The sequence below is a fragment of the Topomyia yanbarensis genome, chromosome 2 (genome assembly GCF_030247195.1).
Source record: "Topomyia yanbarensis strain Yona2022 chromosome 2, ASM3024719v1, whole genome shotgun sequence".
Taxonomy (NCBI): domain Eukaryota; kingdom Metazoa; phylum Arthropoda; class Insecta; order Diptera; family Culicidae; genus Topomyia; species Topomyia yanbarensis.
Genome location: NC_080671.1, coordinates 105598690 through 105621644, shown reverse-complemented (window position 1 = coordinate 105621644; position 22955 = coordinate 105598690). Strand labels below are relative to the sequence as shown.

The 22955-nt window shown below is 46.9% G+C and overlaps 2 protein-coding genes across 2 annotated transcripts in view; both read left to right on the top strand.

Moving 5' to 3' along the window:
• The window catches only part of LOC131679094 (uncharacterized), a 236235-nt gene that overhangs the window by 52925 nt on the left and 160355 nt on the right, over positions 1-22955 (top strand). The window lies entirely within an intron of this gene.
• LOC131679648 (uncharacterized) lies at positions 2306-2836 on the top strand. The gene has a single exon (XM_058960381.1). The coding sequence runs from the start codon at positions 2306-2308 to the stop codon at positions 2834-2836; it is 531 nt and encodes a 176-aa protein (XP_058816364.1).

Genomic DNA, 22955 nt, shown 5'->3' with positions numbered 1-22955 from the left:
CAGATGATCGGTTGGAAGCCAGTATTTATTGGTGTTGACTTCAACGGCTGTGGAATGGGGCAGTAGAGTAACCAACACAAGAGGGTGTATCCTGCAGGAAGCTCTAGCGAAGTCAGATGTACGATTGTGCAATGAAGGTTCTATTAGCACATTTCAGGGAGACGGGAGGGAGTCTATCATAGACGTCACATTCCGTAGTCCTTCATTGACAGCGAACATTGATTGGAGAGTATGCGACACGTATACGGATAGCGACCACTAGGCGATTCGCTTCCGTATCGGTCAACGGTACCCTTCGGCAGTACGGAGAAGGATGATCGGCGAACGAAAGTGAAAGACAACAATGACTTCTTCGTTGAGGCACTTCGCCGAATGGCTGGACCGAGAAAGTGGATGCGTCTGATCTAACAAGAAGGATTGTGACGGCTTATGACGCCACAATGCTGCAAAAAATGGAACGATGCAATAGACGGTGTAACCGAACGTTACAGGAATCAAACTACATTTTTTGTCGCTATTTACAATGAATCAAAAAACATTCAAGCTGCTTAATTTATACCCAAAACATATACAAAAACAAGTACACCGTACATACCAAATACACAAAACCACACCGGTGGGACTTGCTTCTGAAAAGGCCCGATTGGAAAGAGGATCGTCAGTAGGCCTATCAAGGTCGAACACTCGGAAACAGGGCAAGAACCGCCATCAATTAGTCACCGTTGGTCGATTTCATACAGGCGAGCGAGTTCGTAAGACGTGTTTCAATTAAAAAATCTAAGTGACTTTAAAAGAGCAACCAAGTGTCATCGCCATTCAGGTAATGAGATCAAGAGGCCATCTTGATGCTTACTCGAACTCTCAAATACATCCAGTAATTCTGGGATTGCTCTCCACTCACAGGACCTTTTAATACCCTTTGGTACTTACCATAATTTGGCATTCCTGGAAGTCGCGAACTTCCAGAGACACCCCGCACACGCATCGGCCTAGCTGACTGGACGGTCACCTACGTCTAATCGTAAAAGACCATTCTTCAGTCCTCTGGTCGCCAACGAAAACCAGGGACTAAGACTCTCCAGATTTCGCCAATGAAGGGAGCGCCTGTTGGACACCTCGCCCAGAACGCCTTTCTGGGACCGCCATTTTGCCCACCACCCAGCATCGAACCATATACCCTAGGAACCAGCCATCGCCATCTTGCAAGGAAGTTCATCGTGGGAACAGCAATTTCGGACCGAAACCGATCAGCGAGCGCTCACCGGTCCATCTAGCTGCCAACAAAACATACAGTACGGTACGTACCAGTGAACCCACCAGTGATACCCATAACACCACACGAACAGCTTACAATAAATTACCCACGTTAAGAAAGTTGAGTGTTTTCGTATAGCACAAGATCCGCGAAATCCCTCCAGTTTGCCCAGTAGCGCGCCGACCCTGCGACTAAGTCCGAGTCACGTGCTGCTGAAGCTTGTCGGGTAAACCTTAAGTTACAACGGCGTCCAGTTTACTAGTGGAACGAGAGGCTTAGAACGCTACGCGCTGCTTGTCTCAGTTCCAGAAGGCGGGCTCATAGAGCAATATTAGAGCTAGATAGAGAAGAGCACAAGGCAGCGTTTTGGGAAGCTTGGGCTGCTTTAACACGGCAGATCAAGCTTAGCAAGTAAGATTGCCACAAGAAGCTGTGCCGAAAAGTAGACGCCAATCGCTGGGGCGACGCCTAGCGAGTCGTGATGGCGAAAATGAAGGGTTTGACGACGCCAGCTGAATTATGCCCGGGTAAGCTTAGGGGCTCTTTCCGAAGCACGATCCAACTATCTGGCCACCAAGACCATAGGTGAAGAAGAAGAAGAAGCAAACACGGACGATCGGCAAGTGACTAACGATGAGCTCGCAGAAATGTCGAAGCGCCAGAAATCAAAGAAAGCCGTGGTGCTGAAAGCTGCGATTCCGGCCGATCCGGACATGTTCAGGATGGTACTGTAGAAGTGTCTAGATTAAAGGAACATGCACGAAATGTGGAAGGTACGGAAGCTGGTGTTGCTGTCAAAGCCAGGGAAACCATCGAGCGATATGGCCTCGTATAGGCCTATATGTCTGCTGAATACTCTCGGAAAACTCCTGGAAAGGATCATCCTTAACAGGCTGACGAAATGCAACGAAAACGAATCTGAACTGGCATTCCTCAGAGCTCCATTCTCGGTCCAACTCTTTTTAATGGGATGCACGATGGGGTCTTAACACTGCGGCTGCCTAGAAAAGTGAAAATCGTGGGATACGCGGCGACGTGTCACTTACGGTGATGGGTGAGATACTTGAAGAAGTGGAGGTGTCGGTAACGGAGACAAAAGACGCAATCGAGAGCTGGATGAACGGCGTAGAACTGCAAATAGTTCACCACAAGACAAAGGTGCTGTTGGTCAGGAACTGCAAAGTGGCGCAGCGGATGCAGATAGACGTCTCAGGGCACGTGATTGCTTCGAAGCATGCACTGAAGCAATTGGGAGTGATCATCGACAAGCGATTGAGCTTCAATAACCACGTCGATTACGCCTGCGAAAACTCGGCGAAGGCAACGAACGCAATAGCGAGAATCATGCCAATAGTCGGCGGTTCGAGAAGCAGCACGAGACGTCTGCTATCGATTGTTTCATCATCGATGCTACGATATGGAGTTCTAGCCTGGAATGTTGCGCTGAAAACCAAGCGGAACCGCGTAAAGTTGAACATGACGTTCAGGCTGATGGCTCTACGAGTCGCGAGTGCTTACAAAACAATAACGTCGGAGGCAGTATGCGTTGTTACGTTATCCTCGTTTCCTCCACCAGAGTGATAGTTGAGGACGTCGAATACTACCAGCAGAGCAATGCAAGTAATGCAAGGAGACTGGTCAGAGCGGACTCGTTGGCTAAGTGGCAGCAGGAGTGGGACAACGTGGAGAAAGGACGGTTGACCCACCGACTCATCCCACATGTGTCGGCTTAGGTGCATAGGAAGCATGGAGAGGTGAACTTCCATTTGACGCAGTACTTACATCGTGTTGGACATACTTCGTCACCCCTTTACCCGGAGTGTGTGAAAGTGCAAGAGACATTCCGACACGTGGTCTTCGAATGCCCTAGATTCGAAGAAGTTCGTAGGGGTATGCCTGATGCGACAGTTGACAATATCGTCGAAGAGATGTGCTACAACGAGCATACCTGGGACACTGCCAACAGAGTAATTACGAGTATACTCTTCACTCTTCGAGCTGCTGAGAAAGTGGCGAAGGGATCAACAAAGTAGCACAATTGACTATAAAGTCACCGTGGAACAAAAAAATCGTGATTCGTGAGAAATTCCACCACAGGGGAACTCTTTGTAGGTCGGACCAGTTGAATAGTACACGACGTAGCAGCACCGGGTTCGGGCCGTGGGGGCGCCAGTGAACCGGACGGCTTCACCAGAATCGCCGGACCAACCTCGACACCCAACCGTGTAGCTCCTGAGTAGGCTGGATCCGTCTCCGAGGATTAGACCGAGTAAACCGCGTCGAATAGCTAGCCGCGGGTCGTTGGGGCGCCAGTGAACTGGAAGCTACGCTTCACCCGGAATCGCTGAATGGACCTCAGCATCTACTGGCCGGCTCGTTGAGTAGGCTAGATCCACCGCCGGGAACTAGATCGAGTAGATCGGGACGAAGCGGGGAGCTAAACGAACATCGGTATCGGGATAAATCTACCGTTTCGGAAGAACCTCTCTCGCCGGGGAATTCTCCATCGAAGTATGCTAGATCCATCGTCAGGGTAGAAAAGGTTTTAGTAAAGTCGGGAGCAGAATGGCTCATCGAGAAGGCGGGACGAAATGGAACGAAAAGGCCTAAATGAGATGCGGTGCTAAATGGCACTGGACAGGGACCCGAAGGGCTCAAGAAATTGTGGTGCTAAAACAAAAGAAGAATCGGTTTCGAGAGAACTTCTTTCGCTGGGGAACTCCCTGTCGGCGTAAGTTAGATTCACCGCCTGGGAGTAGACTGAGTATACCGCGAAAATACACCAGCAGTCGCAGGTCGTCGGGGTATCAGAAAACCGGAATCTCCGAAGGGTCCTTGAAACCTGGCTGGTTGGCTCGGTTTCGGAAGAACTTTTCTCGCCGGGAAATTCTCCGTCGGAGTGAGCTAGATCCAGCGTCGGGGACTAGACCGAGTAGTTCGCGAACAAGTCCAGAGCTCAACGAGGAAGTGGTACTAAATGGCACAAGAATTGATCCAAAGGGTCTAAACGAGTTGCGGTGATAAATGGCACCGAATAGAAAGCCAAAGGGCTCAGGAAGTTGTGGTGCAATCTGGAGTTTGACGCCCACATTGTCCTCGTAGGGGAAGAACACCAATTCTCTACCCACAGCTAGCTTTTCTACTGGTAGTGCGTCGAGGAGGGGTGTTGTGACACTACTGAAGGAACAAACTACTAAGTAGTTAGATTAAAGTGTAGACTATGCACAGTTAAAAAGACCTTCTACGAAGTTTTGTCATAAGGTAGTGCTAGAAAGGAATTAGGTTCCCTGCAAAAGTAGTTGTTTTAGTTGGTCGGGTGGCTGCCCAAACTTGTTCCTGAGTTGTTGGTTTTTGTAGATTTTGTTTCTACTCAGGGTGTTTTTGAAATTTTTTCAGCTTTCTAAAAAACGTATGTATACATACATATATTGTATTCATATACACAAAATGTACATATCCCCCCCGAAAAATTTTCTTACTACGTGGCTAAAGACAAGAATGAAAAATATAATATTATTTCAGTACTTAACTTGTTTATATCATGGTATCCAGGCGGCTTGCTATAGAGAAACACCGCTACTTCACTGCTCTACTTGAGCTTGTGGGACCACCCCTGGCAGCTACTCCGTTATCGATCTGGACTAGCTAGCTGAAGTTGCACAGGGAATCAGTAGAAATTTATGCTTGGGAGTGGCGAAACATCTTTCACTGTGCAACTCCTGGTAATCCTAAACTGTTTTATTGATCAATACCGGCGCCGGCCAGGCCCGAACGCGGAAGGAAATGGATAGAATGTTAGTCCGATACTTGCTTTGGTAGAGGCCGTATATAGTACAGCGCACTCCACAAGTATCACGGAAGGAGGATATTTGTTAGTAAGTATAGAAGTTGGATTCTACTTCTGCAGTACCGACCGCCAGAGAGGTGACTCCACTACCTAGACTAGATATCGATCCATCAACTAATGGACCGGGAACCAACGGCTTTACTTCCCTTCCGAAGAAAAACGTGACCACAGATTTTTTCACCACAGCAAAATCTCAACAAACTCGTCTGGGATTGACTCAGAAGAACTGGAATGAGTGGCGGTAACGGTTTCCACTCAACCGCCGGCGCCGTCACTGCTACTTCACTGCTCTACTGGCCGAATAACGATATACGCGGTAAACACAAAAGAAGCGAAAAATATTGAAACCTCGACGAAGCGGATAATGCGCAAGATAACCTTGACAGCGGATTAGCACTATTCTTTATAACGTTACACTTCACGGATTGGAAAGGTCGACTTATCGGTTCGAGAGTCACTGAACGAATGTATAAATTTATTTTTTTGTTTTGTATATCTCACGCTTCAAATATATGACGTTGAAATACAAAACAGTGGAATCCAAAAGCAAGTCTCCTCCACAATAGGGAACATGACCTATGAAGACACGATGTGTTCTCTTCCATTTGTCGAAATTGAGTGATGCTGAAATGATTGTGCTGAGCCATATTTATAGATTCGAGTTACTTTGGTGTTGTTATTTATTAAATTCTAGTGATTATTGTTTTCGAGCTTAGATACGATCATATTTCCTTGAACAGACAGCGAAACACGCGGCGAAATGTCTTTCGCCAACATTGTCGTTACACCGACCACCCGGGGAGAGAGAGAGACAGATGGCCACCGGTTACTATACGAAAGAACATCCTCTGTCGGTATAGCTGATTGATAAATGCAAGCAATTTATCTTGGCGAACCGATGGAAACCAATTCCATTACTGTGAAAACACACCTGAGTCCGTGTATGTGTTCGCGTGTGTATGGTTGTGGAAACGACAGCATGGGCGTGAATTGTTTGGTGTGCGATTTCCATTTGTGCATTCTCATTCATCTTAGTTACACTGATGACTGAACAACTATGTCTGCCTGCCCCGAACTGAGCAGAACAAAAGTGCATCCACCAGCCAGCTGGTGCCGTTATGTATTTCCAACGTGGGGGTTGTATGAGTGGTGCATCATCATTAACCAAAGTGGTTTCGAGTTCCATTTGGTGGAGGATCTTGTTAGGTCGAAAATCAATACATCAAAAATTCATTAATAACTGTGCAAATTATGATATCCATAAATTGAAATAAAAACAGTTTTCATTTTGTGGTGAAAAGTTGATTCCAAGCGCGTAAAAAGATCATCCACCATGGGGTGTTGAGCCGATTCTCACTGTAACCCTATTATTACCATGCTTTAGTTAAAGCCGTTGGTTAGATCAACATCTACCATCTTTTTTTAACGAATTGATTATAATAGTATGGTCAAATTTGAGTATTCGATTCGAGTTTTAGTTTCGCTCCAAACCGGATATTGTTTATTAGTAACGAAAGAATGAACTTGATTCTGATGTATACTGACTCCATCGATTGTGAAGTGCGTATTTATCATAAAAATGCGAAATATCCAGAGTAAAAATATGCTCTTCACCGTACATTCGTGGAATCCAGAACGAAATCAATGAAAAATGCGAGAAAAAATGCATACGCAATACTGGATAATTAAGCCGCAATTCCCACTCAGATGCGGTTGTGGTGAACATATCCATACCGTAATCCCACATTATTTTCACTTCGAAGTAATTGATAGTCGATTCAATGGTATTTTTATTTGTGTATTCAGAGTGACATGGTCTCGACGTATTATGAATTTCATTTCCAACTCATTCTCTCAATGTTGGCTCATGGTTGGGATATTAAATAACTATAAGTTTTGTGATAGCGATAGCCGACTTGAATAGACACATAGACGCTAAGTTTTGAAAAGTAAACAATACATGAAAACGACTGCCAATAGGTTATGTCCCGATAGTACAGAGCTACTGTACTAACAGGACATCATGTTTAAACTTGTGTGCGGTCAAGTCGGCTGCCACATGCTGACGAGATAAAATTGAAACGTTGATTCTAACAAATCCAACGGTTAGTCAATAAAATCTGTACGCGAGTTGAAAAACAGTCAGTAACATTAGACCAGTAACAATTAAATTTGAATAATTCATAGCACTTCGGAAGCATGATACTCACTAAACTAGAAAATAATACGTAACTCATTTTGTCCAGCTGGTATGCCTCAATCACGTCCCGAAGGGACAACTCGGACCACTTAAAAGCTACATACCATTGGATCTACCTGTAGGCACAAATATTTGTATTGCGTTAATTGAAAATTTGTCCCGCATGTAGGCACGTATGGAAACTCGGTAACCGCCGGCCAAACAGCACACACGGCCCATTTGTCTGCCGGAACCGATAAAACAAGGTTCGGAGAAAATTAGCAGCGGTTCAATCGAATGGTAAAATTCATCAACGTTGACGCGCAACCGGATCCAATATATTAATTATTCATACATACAGATTTTACCTTTCCCAGCATAGGAAGGTTATGGAATAGGACCGTGGCTCGGTGATTCCAATATTTTGGGCAAACAACTTTTAGCTGAAGTAGTAGTAGTTTTGTTGGTGGCATCCATCTTTCCACTAAATCATTTTCAATTCAGGTTTCTCTAACAAAAAATACCAATTAATCTGTGTTCAGGAATTAGGAATCAGTAGCGTCTGGCTCAAACGGTACGTTCCCCATGTCGATCGGAAATTTGTACCTTGCCGAATATTTCAACACTCCCATGGGGATATTAAGATAACAGAGCAACTATACCCCCGAAGAGATATTGGCATTTAAATACAACTTAAAGCGTCTTTACCACACTGGGTTAGGAACAATAGCCTATCCTTGAGTTTCAGCTCTAGGGTTACCACCTCTGGCAAGGCTTAGACCCGGAGATTTTTAATGGCCTGGTAGTTAAATTCAAGGAACATATGAATATTCGCTGGGATCAAACATAAATGTGAATCAAAGTGACATATGCTCGTTCCAATATCCATGCTCGTGAAATAGTTCACGAAATCATTAAATATAATTCATGTAGTCGTAAACTGCTTCATGATATCTAGTATAAGCCACGTTAATTTTTATGAAAAAGTTCAGGAATTCATTAAATATTATTCATGTATTCGTGAACTGGTTCATGATGCCTAGTACATGATTTACTATCTATTTTGCGTGCTGGTGATATTTAGAAGACATCGCTAATCATTTACGATTTCATGCAACATGATAATGATACTTTCCCATGAACTCTTTCACAAACTTTGGAGAATTATTCGTGGAATCATTTTTATTCCACGCACTGTTTTATGAAACGTCCAGCTGCTTGCGACTATAGTAATTAGATATAAAAAACTATTAGGACCTCGAACATCGTTATTCGTTTGATAAGGTTAATGGTTATGTCTGGATAGAAAACGAAAACTGCGCTGGAAATCCCAAATAGTGTGCGTGATATAATTCACAGAAGAAAATATCGCGAATCAGTCACATTTTTATCGTCACGTTATTCCGAATAAAAAAAAACCCACTGTAACCAAAAAGTAATAGATCACAATTAGGCGAAGAGAATTTACAAATACCAATACCATGGTAATACTGCTGATATCATGAACATTTGGGGAAGGATGGTGTTTTTTTTTACAATGGAGAAGACCTTTATGTCCTAGCCCAGTACACGTGCTATTGGTAGGGTCCAATCTACCGCACGGGGTGCACTGGGGGCGTGTCGGACTCAAATGGTGACCAGCCATTAATACCGACTAAACTCCATTGGGCTCCGCCATCATTCCTCCCAGGAACTACCTCTCGGTATTACTTCTGGGGGGATGGCTGTACTAAATGTACTCATTCACTCTCACTCACGCGTTCATACATCCTGTATGAGGCTTACTTGGGTGCTCTCTCAATCGCACTTTGATTCACTCTCAAACACTCCCACATGAGGCTGACTTTTGTGCTCACCTTTTACGTTCCATGCGAGGCTGACTTGTGTGCTCACCTTACTCATTCCTTGCTAGGCTTACTTTTGTGCTCGCCCTACCCATCCATGTGAGGCTGACTTGGGTGCTCACCCTATCACCTGATTCACTCTCAATCGTGCCACTCTATTGTACCTTTGTCACTCCCCCTGGCATCCCATGTGGGACATTTTTCTTAGGCCCCACTTCTGACATACCATGCGAGGCTGACTTGTGTGCTCACCTTTTTCATCCTTGCTAGGCTGACTTTTGTGCTAGCCTCTACCATACCATGTGAGGCTGACTTTTGTGCTCACCCTTAACATGCCGTGTGAGACTGACTTGGATGCTCACCCTTTCACTCCTCTGCCACGCCATGAGGTGTCGATAGCTAAGTCCCAACATACTACGCTACGACCCTCCCGTCTTGGCATGAGGCAGTCCACTTATACGCCTATACACTCACTCTTCTGTCTTGCTTCGGGGTGACTGGGATTACCCCTTACGCGGTTGCCAGTCGCTACACCAAACCTGCCTCGGCATGAACAGACCATTCACTCCCTTTTTTGCGCTTGGCCTTTTTCGCTCCAGCTAACCAATCACTAGTTAGCCGTGCCCGTCGTCTGTTGCACGGTTCGCCAGATTACCTGTAGCCTACTGGTAATCTGGATGGTAGCAGCCGAGACTGCGTTCCACTTCTCCACCGATTGGCACATCCGCTGAATAAGGGTATCAGGGGTTATGTCCCAGCCACAGACGTCAAGCATTGCTCTTCTTTCGACGTCGAACCGATGACATACGAACAGTACGTGTTCGGCAGTTTCGTCTACACCTGGGCAGTCCGGGCAGACTGGGACCTCCGCGTGCCCGAACCTGTGGAGGTACTGTCGGAAACAGCCATGGCCTGACAGGAATTGTGTCAGGTGGAAGTGAACTTCCCCATGGGGTCTTCCCATCCAGCTCGATATGCTAGGTATCAGCCGGTGGGTCCACCTACCTTTCGAGGAGGCTATTTGTACAGCGGCTGCCCCACTCCACTGCCCAAGCGTTAAAGTCTCCCGCTATGACTACCGGTTTCCGGCCCACTAGGTCCGACGAGAGCCTGTCGATCATCTGGTTGAACTGTTCTATTGGCCACCTTGGTGGGGCGTAGCAGCTACAATAGAACACACCATTGATCTTGGCAATCGCCACACCCTCGGCGGAGGGGTGTATTACCTCTTGAACCGGGAACCGTCCCGTTGTACAGATTGCCACCATTCCAGACCCGTCCGACACACAATTGCCGTTGCCGGCAGGGATGCGGTACGGGTCTGATAAGAGGGCGACATCTGTCCTCGACTCCGAGACCGACTGTCACAGCAGCTGTTGGGCTGCTGCACAATGGTTAAGATTTAGCTGTGTGACGTTCACGGCTTCTTATTTAACTCACCGAAGGGACACGAAGGTCCGCCCATAGCATGTTTATGGGCTTGCTTCGTAGCGGTGCAGATAAGGCACTTGTGTGCCTTAGTGCAACCCCGCTCTTTATGTCCCTCCTCGCCGCAGCGACGACATAGTTTGCTCCTATCTATGCCCTTGCACTCGTAGGCTTTGTGGCCGGACTCAAGGCACCGATAGCACCTATCCACTGAAGGCGGCTGGGGTATGCTAATAGGGCATACCGACCAGCCGATCTTCAGCTTCCCTTTCTCGGTTACCTTTTTGGCATCCGCCTTCAGTAGCCTGAGGTAGGCTACTTGGGTGCCAGAGGATCCATCTCTCAATCGCACAGAGGCCCGCTCGATTGTGACGTCGCAATGTTCCTTAACGGCTGCGACGACATCTTCTGCGGTCGTGAACTCGTCCAGATGCTTGCACTGGAGAGTCATTTCCGCCCCCAGCGACCTGACTTGGGCGCCCTCACCAAGGACCTCTTGGGCCAAGGCCTTGTATACTGCACTAGATTGTGCGCCTAGCTTCAGCACCAGAAGCATTTCTCCCGTGTTGGTGCGTTTCACGCTACGCACATCTTGCCCAAGGGCCGAAAGGCTTTCGGCCGCCTTCATCGACTTTAGGACATCGGCATATTTGTCCTTGTCGGTTTTCAACCACAAGGCCTCGCCTCTGTCCTTGGCCTTCTTCGGGGGCCGCGGTACCTCCGGTGTCGGTGCCGGCTTCTTCTTGGTGACCAGCGTCCAGGGGTTTGAGCCCCCCTGCCCCGGTTGCCCCGGGTTGCTGGTACCAACGCTCTGCTCAGCGAGGTCACTCTCGCCCTCGCTTACCTCGCCCAGACGGCGTTTGACCTTAACGGTTGCACGCCGTGTGGTGTCGCTTTTTGCACCCTCGCCTGGCGACTTCCTAGGGCGCTTCGCGTTCGACGCCGTCTTGCAATTGCCCTTGCCCTTGCCTTTTCCCTCCGAGGGGAACTCGGCCGCCGCTTCGAGCGACGTGGCTGCTCCATAGAAGGTGAAGGCCACTGTCTGAGTGCCCGTATCGACCTTCTCTTTTCCCTCCCTCTTGGAGGCCACTGTCTGGGTTTCTCTGTCGGACTTCTCCCGACATTCCACCCTCTTGGCATAAGCCTGCTGTTTCTGTCTTGCGACACGAACAGTTTTTCGGAGTTTCAGGAGACTCTGTTTTAAATCCTTGCTTATATTTTGCTTTGCGCTAGTGTACTCGATTATTGAATCGAGCTGCTCCACCACTTTGCGCATCGCAGATAGTGGCCCGTCCGGTGCGTTGGTAGGGCTATTTCCTACCGCTGCTGGGGGGTCACTGGTGCTTTCAGATGCAGCACTCATCGCTCCACTACTCTCCCCACGGGGGGGAGACCTCGCCAAACCACCTCTAGCGAAGGGGTTTGGCACCTCCGATTGTTTATTTTTATTTTTTGTTAACTCCATGTAAAATCCCACGAGTCGCGCGAGAAATAAATGTCCGCCACACCAGAGCTCCGCATTAACGTGGTAAGGGACGCTTACTGTGGGGGTTGCCCAGGTACCCTACAGGCTCCGTTAACGATCGAGCATCTTTTTCACCCCCTCGATCACTCATCCCTCGGCACGGGTCGCTTCACGCCTTGGAATTGGGGTTATGACCTACCTTGCTTTACGTGGTGACCTCGGCCCAGATCATCACAACCATCCTCCTTTACCAGGGCTTTGGACCTATTGCTCTGGTTCTCAATAGTTCCATGTACGTATATTATTACAGACATGCCACTATTGAGATCCGTAAACCGGTACAACGGGCTGCTTTTATCCAAAGCTTTCTGTTCTGCTTGTGACACGTTACGGTTGCGAGAAAGTACCGCGAGCTCCACCGGGTAGGCTTGCTGTGCTAGTCTTACCAGGAATGCTTTCGCTTTTCGCAGCTAATCTTGTGTAAGATGCCCGATGTTCGTCACGCTGCCGTAAACTTTCTGCGAAGATTTTGCGTAAGCCCGTCTACATTGGCCGAAAGGCACGCAAGCTTTCTTGATCCTGCAATCGATGTCCAATTAAGTTTTGAGTTTAGAGTTACCCCAAGCGTACTTAACTTGATCTACGACAATAATTTCAGAGTCAAAGAACTGCAACGGACAAGCTCCGGTTATAATCCTTCGTTGCGTGAAAAGCACCATCTATGTTTTATTTGAATTAACTGATGGTCCAACATGAAGACACCATTGCTCAACAACACATAAGGCTTGTTGCATCAAATCAAAAAGTGTGTTAATGCAAATACCGGTGATCATTACAGGATAATCATCGGGGAAACCATATGTCAGAAACCCAGTTTCCTCAATAAGCCATCGGCGACAAGGTTCCATAGATGTGGTGACGGTACACCACCTTGAGGACATCCGTCGACACTCATTTTCCTTATCTCTATTTGTCTTAACAATGAGCACAGGTGTCGGTTGCTAACCATTGCGTGTATCCAGTGTATCCAGTGATATATGAAGGTCATAGACCTGTTAAAAATGATTGCTTTTGGGAAAAAGTTTTCAATGTTGTTTTTTTTTTTATTCATTTCGTTTATTTGATAGGCACAAATGCGTTAGCTTGGCGGTGCCAAATTCTTTTGTTTTTACATTTTGTATATTTTAAAACTAGGAGGTTACAATGTTGAAATATTTTTTTAAAAAAGAAAAATTTTACAGCTATCTTAAGACTAGAAATAAGATTCTATATACAAGAGAGGGGGCGAAAGATTTTTTTTATGAAAAAATTTTAAAACAAGGAATTCAATAGTAATAATTTTTAGGAAATATTTACAGTTATCTTAAAACTAACAATATAGTTTGGTACACAAAAGGGGGAACAAATATTTATGAGAAAATTCGCAGGTGTTTTAAGACTAGGGATACAATTCTATTTACAAGATGGGGGACAATAGTTTTAACAAAGAGGTAAAATTACAACTATCTTAAAACTAGGAATACAGAATACAAATTTGAACTTTTTTAGCGGAGACTTATGCTTGGTCAAGATATTCAGAGGGGGGCTGTAGAAGCAGTTGTATCAAGGACAGGGGAGAGAAAGCGTAGATGGTGACCGGGAGAGAAGAGCAAAACTTGCAACTTTCGCTCAAACGGGAGATCAGCGAAAGATTACCGCCTCAGTCTAGTAGGTCGGATTGGCGGATGGTATTCTTCGGACCCGCGGGGAATCCTTCAAAAGTCATCGGACCTTGAGTCGCTCTCGCTTCAGTTTCCGTAGTGGTAAGTGCGACGGCGGTTACATAGTTGCAGTCTGGAGCTGATCGGTCCCACAAGGCAAGAGAAAGCTTCTAAAACGAGAAACAAAAAGAGAGGGGCTAAATTGGGATATTTGTCGTTTTTATGAAAGTATAAATAAGGGACATATAGGGGAAATCACGATTTGCCAGTATATCTCGGACTGGGACATTGGGTGGTCTACCTCGGGCCCGAAGGGAATCCTTTAACTGAGACCTGGCGTCCAAGTACCCGGCGCATACCCAGACAACGTGCTCGATGTCGTGATAGCCCTCGTCACAAGCGCACAGACTACTCTCCGCAAGCCCAATACGCCGCAGATGCGCATCCAAGGTGTAGTGGTTGGACATAAGTCGGGACATTACACGAATAAAATCCCGACCCACATCCATCCCCCTGAACCAAGGCTTCGTTGATACCTTTGGGATAATGGAATGTAGCCATCGTCCAAGTTCACCATTGCTCCACGAGGTTTGCCAACTGTTGAGTGTCCTCTGACGACAAATACTAAAAAATTCGTTGAAGCAGATTGGTCTTTCGTATATGTCACCATTTAATGCGCCCACCTTTGCTAATGAGTCGGCCTTTTCATTGCCCGGGATAGAGCAATGAGAGGGGACCCAAACAAAGGTAATTTGATAAGATTTTTCAGATAACGTACACAAGGACTCCCGTATCTTCCCCAGGAAATATGGGAATTGCTTTTTGGGCTTCATCGCACGAAGAGCCTCGATGGAGCTGAGGCTGTCCGAAATGATGAAGTAGTGATCTGTGGGCAGAGTGTCGATGATCCCAAGGGTGTACTGAATTGCAGCTAACTCTGCGACATAAACTGAAGCGGGATCATTGAGCTTGAATGAAGCGGTGATAGTATTGTTGAAGATACCGAAGCCAGTGGACCCATCGAGATTTGATCCGTCAGTGTAGAACATTTTGTCACAGTCGACTTCTCGGAATTTATTATAAAATATATTGGGGATCACTTGCGGGCGTATATGGTCCGGGATTCCACGAATCTCTTCCTTCATGGATGTGTCGAAGAATACAGTAGAATCGGAAGTATCTAGGAAACGAACACGGCTGGGAGTATATGAAGAAGGATTAATGCTCTGTGCCATGTAGTCGAAGTACAAGGCCATAAATCGGGTTTGAGAATTAAGCTCGACGAGCCTCTCGAAGTTTTCAATCACCAACGGGTTCAGAATGTCGCATCGGATGAGCAATCGATATGAGAGTTCCCAAAATCGATTTTTTAGCGGAAGAACGCCCGCCAGCACTTCGAGACTCATCGTATGGGTCGAGTGCATGCAACCCAAGGCAATGCGCAAGCAACGATACTGGATTCTCTCCAGTTTGATGAAGTGTATGTTCGCAGCGGAGCGGAAACAGAAACACCCGTACTCCATCACCGACAATATCGTTGTTTGGTATAACCTGATCAGGTCTCCTGGGTGAGCACCCCACCATGTTCCAGTTATTGTTCGGAGAAAATTGATCCTTTGTTGGCATTTCTGTTTCAGATACCTAATGTGACATCCCCAGGTACCTTTAGAGTCGAACCAGACCCCGAGATATTTAAATGTGAAAACCTGGTTGATCGTTGCACCCATTAATAGAAGCTGGAGTTGCGCCGGCTCACGCTTCCTAGAAAAAACAACCAACTCAGTTTTCTCCGTGGAGAACTCAATACCCAGCTGAAGAGCCCAAGCAGACAAATTGTCCAAGGTATTTTGTAATGGTCCTTGCAATTCGGCAGCTTTGGGCCCTGTAACAGAGACCACCCCGTCGTCTGCAAGTTGCCTTAGCGTGCATGAATTGGCAAGACAATCGTCAATGTCATTCACGTAGAAATTGTAGAGCAGGGGACTTAGACATGAGCCCTGGGGAAGACCCATGTAGCTAAATCGCGATGTTGTTAAATCGCCATGCGAAAAGTGCATGTGCTTTTCAGACAACAGGTTTAGCAAAAAGTTATTTAAAATTGGCGAAAGACCATGCTGGTGCAGCTTCTCTGACAGAATGTTGATAGAAACTGAGTCAAAAGCCCCCTTAATATCCAAGAAGACTGATGCCATCTGCTCTTTGTTAGCATAGGCCATTTGGATTTCTGTAGAAAGCAACGCAAGGCAATCGTTCGTCCCTTTGCCTTTGCGGAAGCCAAATTGTGTATCTGACAGTAAGCCATTTGCTTCAACCCAATTGTCGAGGCGAAACAAGATCATTTTCTCGAACAACTTCCGAATACAGGACAGCATTGCAATCGGCCGATATGAGTTGTGGTCGGAGGCTGGTTTTCCTGGTTTTTGGATGGTGATGACCTTCACTTGCCTCCAGTCATGAGGGACAATGTTACCCTCAAGAAACTTGTTAAATAAATTCAACAAGCGCCTTTTTGCAGTGTCAGGTAGATTCTTCAGCAAGTTGAATTTGATTCGGTCTAACCCTGGGGCGTTATTGTTGCATGATAAGAGAGCAAGTGAGAACTCCACCATCGAAAACGGTGTTTCGTTCGCGGTATCGTGAGGAGACGCGGCGGAGTCCGGACAGATCTTCTTGGCGAAAGCAAATATCCAACGGTTTGAATATTCCACGTTCTCGTTGGTACTATCACGGTTACGCATACGTCGAGCCGTACCCCAAAAAGTGCTCATCGCTGTTTCTCTCGTTAACCCGTCGACGAACCGGCGCCAATAACTACGTTTTTTGGCTTTCATTAGACTCTTCATTCGCCTTTCTAACGACGCGTACTGTAGATAGCTAGCGGGTAACCCGTCTTCCCGGAAGGCCTTATATGCAGTGGACTTTTCCGCGTACAGCTCTGAGCACTCTTTATCCCACCACAGGGTGGGAGACCGTCCATGGGTATTCGCGCTGGGTACTGGTTTAGTCTGAGCTTGATTCGCACTGTCGAGAATCAAGCCAGCCAGAAACCTGTACTCTTCCTCCGGAGGAAGTTCTTGAGTGGATTCGATTTTAACGGATATCGCGGTCGCGTAACTCTTCCAATCAATGTTCCGTGTGAGGTCATACGATACATTGATTGTTTCCGATGGTCTTGAACCGTTAGCAATTGAAATCACGATAGGCAAATGGTCGCTACCGTGGGGATCAGGGATCACCTTCCACATGCAATCTAACTGTAGCGAAGTCGAGCATAGAGATAAATCCAACGCGCTTGCGCGTGCTGGTGGTGTAGGAATCCGCGTCATTTCTCCCGTGTTTAAGATGGTCATGTTGAAATTATCGCAAAGATCTTGGATTAATGTTGATCTATTATCATCATGAAGACAGCCCCATACCGTACCGTGCGAGTTAAAGTCTCCCAGAACTAGCCGCGGTGCCGGTAAGGATTCCGTGATATTACAAAGTGTTCGGTGCCCTACCGAGGCTCTAGGAGGAATGTAGATGGAAGCAATGCAAAGGTCTTTACCTTTGATTAAAACTTGACAAGCGACAATTTCAATGCCTGGTGTCGAAGGGAGGTTAATTCGGTTGAAAGTATAGCACTTTTTGATCCCCAAAAGTACTCCTCCATAGGGGTTTTCTCGATCCAGACGAATTATATTAAAGTCGTGGAAGTTGAGATTTATATCGGAAGTTAACCAAGTTTCACATAATGCGAAAGCATCACATTTTAAACTATTTAGTAAAAATTTAAAGGAATCGATTTTCGGGAGGATACTTCTGCTGTTCCACTGTAGAACAGTGATCGAATCGGTGACCTCGTTCGATGACTTAGCCATCGAAGGATACGATCGCTGCAAGGAGGGGCCATTTAGTATTCAACTGCTTCAAAAATGTTTGCACTATAGGGAGAAAACGTATCAGAAGGCTTTTAAGAGGATCAGTAACATTGAAAGCTGTGAAAATTAAGTCCACTATGTCAGAAAATTTCATTAGTCCGCTACTGGACTGAGTATCTGTTTGAAAAAAGGGGACACTTGGGGTTTTTGGTGTCCCTGGAAGTGGTGGGTACTCCTTGTTAGAATTAATATTTCCAAGTCCTGGAGCAAATTGCTTCGGCTTTTGTGCATCACTTCCGTTGGATTTATTGATTGCGGTTGGCGCACTCTGAGTGGACGACACCTTGGCACCCTTACGAGGCAATGTAGGGGAGGCTAGATTTCTCCTCTTCCTGGATTCCCCTGGGTTAACCAATGATGTTCCCTCTTGTGGGTCGTCAGATTCTTGCTCAACGCCAGCCAAAAGAGCAAAAGAATTTTCGGAAGGGACAGATGGCGAAGCATTCTTTAGCATTTCTGCATAAGAGTGCCTCGAGCGATCCTTAAGGGAGCGCTTAATTTTATCCCCGCGCTGCTTGTACGCCGGGCATGACTTAAGAGCATGCGGAGGGCCCCCGCAGTAAATACACTTCTCAGTTTCTCCACCGCAAGCGTCATCCTCATGCTCTCCCTCGCATTTGCCGCACCGTTTTTTATTGCCACAATAAGTGGCTGTGTGGCCCAGTTGCTTGCAATTGCTGCAGTTCATTACCCGCGGTACAAACGGGCGAACAGGTAGGCGAACCTTATCCAGGAGGACATAGTTGGGAAGAGCAGATCCGGAGAAAGTCACCCGAATCGAGTCTGACGGAGAATAAGTTGTCTTATCATCTTCAGTTTTTGCGGAATACAATTGCTTGCATTCCAGAATTTTCACCTTTTGAAGTGAAGGGTCCTTAAAGCAGCCAACCCCGTACTTCAACAGGTCTTCGCACTTTAGACCCGGTTCGGCGACGACCCCATCGATCTCCACAACTCTACAAGGCACATACACTTTGAATTGCTTCGTAAAACGCTCGCTGCGAGCAATCTGGTTTGCCTGGTCGAGGTCATTTACTATAACGCGTATCTTATTAGCTCGAACACGTGTTATCTGAGCCACGGACGGGTAGTTGGCAGTCAGCTCCCGTGAGATTTCTAGAATATTGGGCGATTTCGTGTTGGGCCGGAAATACACCACCCAGGGTCCAGTCGAACTGGCTGGGTATGTTTTAATACGCGGAGGACTGGGGGAATCAGGGGAGGGAGTAATTTCGGGTTTATCCGGTATATCCATGGGAATATCATTCCCATCCAATGTTACTTCGCCCTCGGCCATTTAGGCACGAGGATAACACGTGGTGTAAACGAGAGATGAAACTTATATTCAGGGGAAAGGGCAGAAGTAGAGACCGATCGGGGAAAGGGAAATGAAAGAAAAAAAAATACTTAGCTTATATAGCGGCGATTCCGGCTATTCTGGTATTCACTTCACCAGCCTGGGCACCGGCGAACAAAGACTGCTTCGAACAATGGTTGACCTTCACTGACAATTTATTCTTGTTCACTTTATGCACAGCACCAGAAAACGAACTGCTTCGATCGAGAGCTCGGAGAGTTATGACTTTTCAATGTTGTTGACAGCACTGTGTAACAGGCTAATAGTAGACTTCCCTCGAAGATATGCATATTGCATTGCATGCAGCAGGTGCTCGCCCAAGTAAACACCCTGAATGGAGTTGTCGATCAAACGTTCCTCTGTTTTGAGAAAGAAGAAGGTCAGATTGATCGGTTTAAAACTCTTTGCCTCTTCATAAATAACGCGGCCACCTTTGGGAATGAATTTTAAAATTATTTCCCGCCACGCCAATGGAATATGTCTCGTTTTAAAAATACCGGTATGATTTTTTTAATATGCTTGAAGTAGAACTGGAATGATTTCATTATTTCCAGGAGACTTATACGGAGTAAATCTTTCAATCGTCCATTTGATCAATTCGGTTGGTACAATTCTACCAGTGGCGTAGTAAGAAAATTTTTCGGGGGGGGATATGAAATTTTTTTGTATATATATGAAAAAATGTTCAAAAACATTCTGAGCAGGACAAAAAAATGTTCAAAACCAACAACTCAGGGAACGGGTTTGGGTAGTCAAGGTAGGAAAGCTAGCTGTTGGTATAGAATTAATGCTCTTCCCCTACGAGGACAATCTGGGCGGCAAACTTCCGACTGTCTAATTTACTGAGCCCTTCAGTTCCCTTGTGCAATTCAGTACCACTTCCTCGTTGAGCTTCCGACTGGTACGCGAACTACTCGGTCTAGTCCCCGACGATAGATCTAGCTTACTCCGACGAAAAGTTCCCCGGCGAGAGAAGTTCGAAAGTGAGCCAACCAGCCAGGTGCTGCGGTCAGTTCGGCGATTCCGGTAGAGTAGGGCATCCGGTTTGCTGGAGCCCCGGCGCGGCTGGTGGTGTATCGTTGCAATCTACGCGGTCTCGTTCCCGGCAGTGAATCGGACTGTACGCTGACGGTGAGGTCCCAGACGAAAGAAGTTCTCCCGATACCTCCCGATACCGATTTGGTTCAGTAATACAACTTCTTGAGCCCTGTGGCTCCGTGACCGGTGCCATTTAGCACCGCAACTCCTTTAAGCCCTTTAGTTCTCTTCTTGGGCCATTTGGCACTACTTCCTTGATGATCCATTCAGCACCTCGACTTGTTCGCGAACAACTCGGTCTATTCCCTGACGATGGACCTGACCTACTCCGACAGAGAATTCCCCGGCGAGAGAAGTTCTCCCGAGATCGAGCTAATCAGCTAGGTGCCGAGGTCAGTTCGGTGATTCTGGTGAAGCAGGGTGTCCGGTGCACTGGTGCGCCGATGACCCGCGACTAGTGGTGTCTCGTCGCTGTCTACTCAGTCTAATCCCCAGCGGTGAATCTAGCTTAAGCTAACGGAGAGTTCCCTGGCGAAAAAAGTTCTCCCAATATCTATTCTTCTTTGGTTTTCGCTATTTTTCTGTCGGAGCAACCGGTGGGGTGCCGTGGTCGGTCTGACGAATCCGCATGGAGCGTGCCGTCCGATTCGCTGGCGTTTCGACGACTCATACTCGCTTCTCTGTTGCAGTCTACTCGACTAGTCCTCGGCGGTGAATCTAGCTTATTCCTGCGGAGAGTTCCCTGGCGGTGATTGCTCTCCCGAAACCGTTGTTCGATGTCCATTCCATTGTAAGACGGTCGTGACCTACATCAGCGGTTCTCAACCTTTTTCGTACCACGGACTTCTTAGATATCACACTGGGTTGCTGCGGACCCCCATAGATAAACATCAATTTTGTATGCTATCAATATGTTATTTTCAATTTGTTAGGAAACATGACGTGAAATTTCAATATGCACTCGGAAAATATATTTTTCTTCGCGGACTCCCAGCAATGACTTCGCGGCCCCCTAGGGGTCCGCGGACCCCAGGTTGAGAATCACTGATCTACATCATATCTCTGTTTACTGCGTTCCACGTCTTTACGTCGCTTGTCATTCTGTAGGCTACATTATCCGGGTCGATGTCCGGTCCTCCCATTTTAAGTAGCTCCCTGCACGTCACTTCAAACCTCGGACATTCAAAGACTCTCCTCGGACATTCAAAGACTTCAAACCTCGAACATTCAAAGACGCTCCGGTGTCTCCTCGACGATCTCACACTCCAAGCACAGTGTTGACGTTGCGTACCCACACCGATGAAGATACTCCTTAAGCAGCCGTGGCTCGGCAGGAGCTGTTTCAGGTGGAAGGTCATCTCTCCGTGCTTTCTATTGACCCACGCCGACAGGTTTCGATGATCTGGCGTTTCATTGTTTGTAGCACTTGATATCCTCCGTCAGGGTGATGCAGATGGGGATCATCTCGGCGACAAGGCATACTGCCTCCGGTACGCAATCGCAACTCGTACGACCAGCAGTCGAAGCGTCCTGTTCAGTTTTTCGCGGTTTCGTTGTCTCCGTCACCGACACCTCCATTTCTTCAAGTGTCTCACCGTTAGTGACACATCGTCCACGAAACCAACGATTTTCACTTTCCTGGGAAGCCGCAGTGTTAAGACCCCATCGTACATCCCATTTCAAAGTGTTGGACAGAGAATGGAGCCCTGAGGAACGCCCGCTGTGACTCGCATTGCCTATTGCCCGTTTGTTTGTCTGGTACAGCAGTGCTCTACTCTGAAAGTAGCTCTTCAGGATCTGGCTCATTCTTTTATGCCACGCTGCGGCATTGGTCTATTCGAGGCTGGATGGCATGGTGACTTCCCATACTTTGGCAGCAACATCAGTTTCTGCACCTTCCTCATTTCGGGGATTACCATCATCTAAAGACTTCAGCAGTAGCATCCTGAACATGTCCGGATATGCCAGGATCGCTGCTTTCAGTGCATCGACGCTTCTTTGAGCTCGTCGTTAGTCACTTACCACTCGGCTGTGTTACCTCCTTCTTCTTCGCAGTACGGTGTCGGTGACCAGGTAGTTGAATCGTGTTTCGGGAAGAGACCCTCAACGATTATCTTTATCTTACCCGGGTATATTTCAGCTGGTGTCGACGGACCCTCGTCTTCGTCATGACGACTCAGTACGCGTCACCCAGGGATTGGCGTTTATTTCACAGCACAGCTGCTTATTGCAATTGGCTTGCTAAGCTTGATCTCCCGTACCTACCTTCTCGAAACGTCGCTTGCGCTCCTCTCTCACTCTCCGATCTTACGCTCTAAGCCCGCCTTCTGGATCTAAGACAAGCTGCGTGTAGCGTACTGAGCTACTCATTTAACCCGTAAGCTGCATGCCGTCTATTGCATGGCCCTAGTTTTCATGACATTGTAACGTCACAAGCCGTCACAATCCTTCTTGTTAGATCAGCCGCATCAACGTACTTGATTCCGTTGTTCGCCGAAGTAACTCAACAAAGAGGTCTTCGTTAAAGGCTTTCGTCTTCCACTTTAGCTTGCGGCCCGCCCTTCTTCGTGCTGCAGCAGGGTTCCATTGGCCGATGCGGTAGCGAATCGCCCGGTGGTCTCTATGGGGATACTTCTCTCAAACTCTCCAGTCCATGTTCGCCGTCAGTCAAGGACTACAGAATGTGGCGAAATTTCTCTCGGTACCGATATCCGTTTCGTGAACCAATAAGCTCCCAGTTCCTCGCTTCGCCGCGATCTACTTGTTATAGTCCTCGGCGGTTGAGCTAGCCTCCACAACGTGCCGCCAGGTAGGTGTCGAGTCTGCAGTCTTTCACTACAAGGAAATATTTTCACAAGATAACTTTTGCAAATGAACCTTTGAGAATTTCATTTAAAATATTAGGCATATTTTTGTTTAACA

What these genes read in the sequence shown, in the direction of transcription:
- LOC131679648 (XM_058960381.1), top strand. Translation starts at nt 2,306, where the DNA reads ATGGGTGAGATACTTGAAGAAGTGGAGGTGTCGGTAACGGAGACAAAA.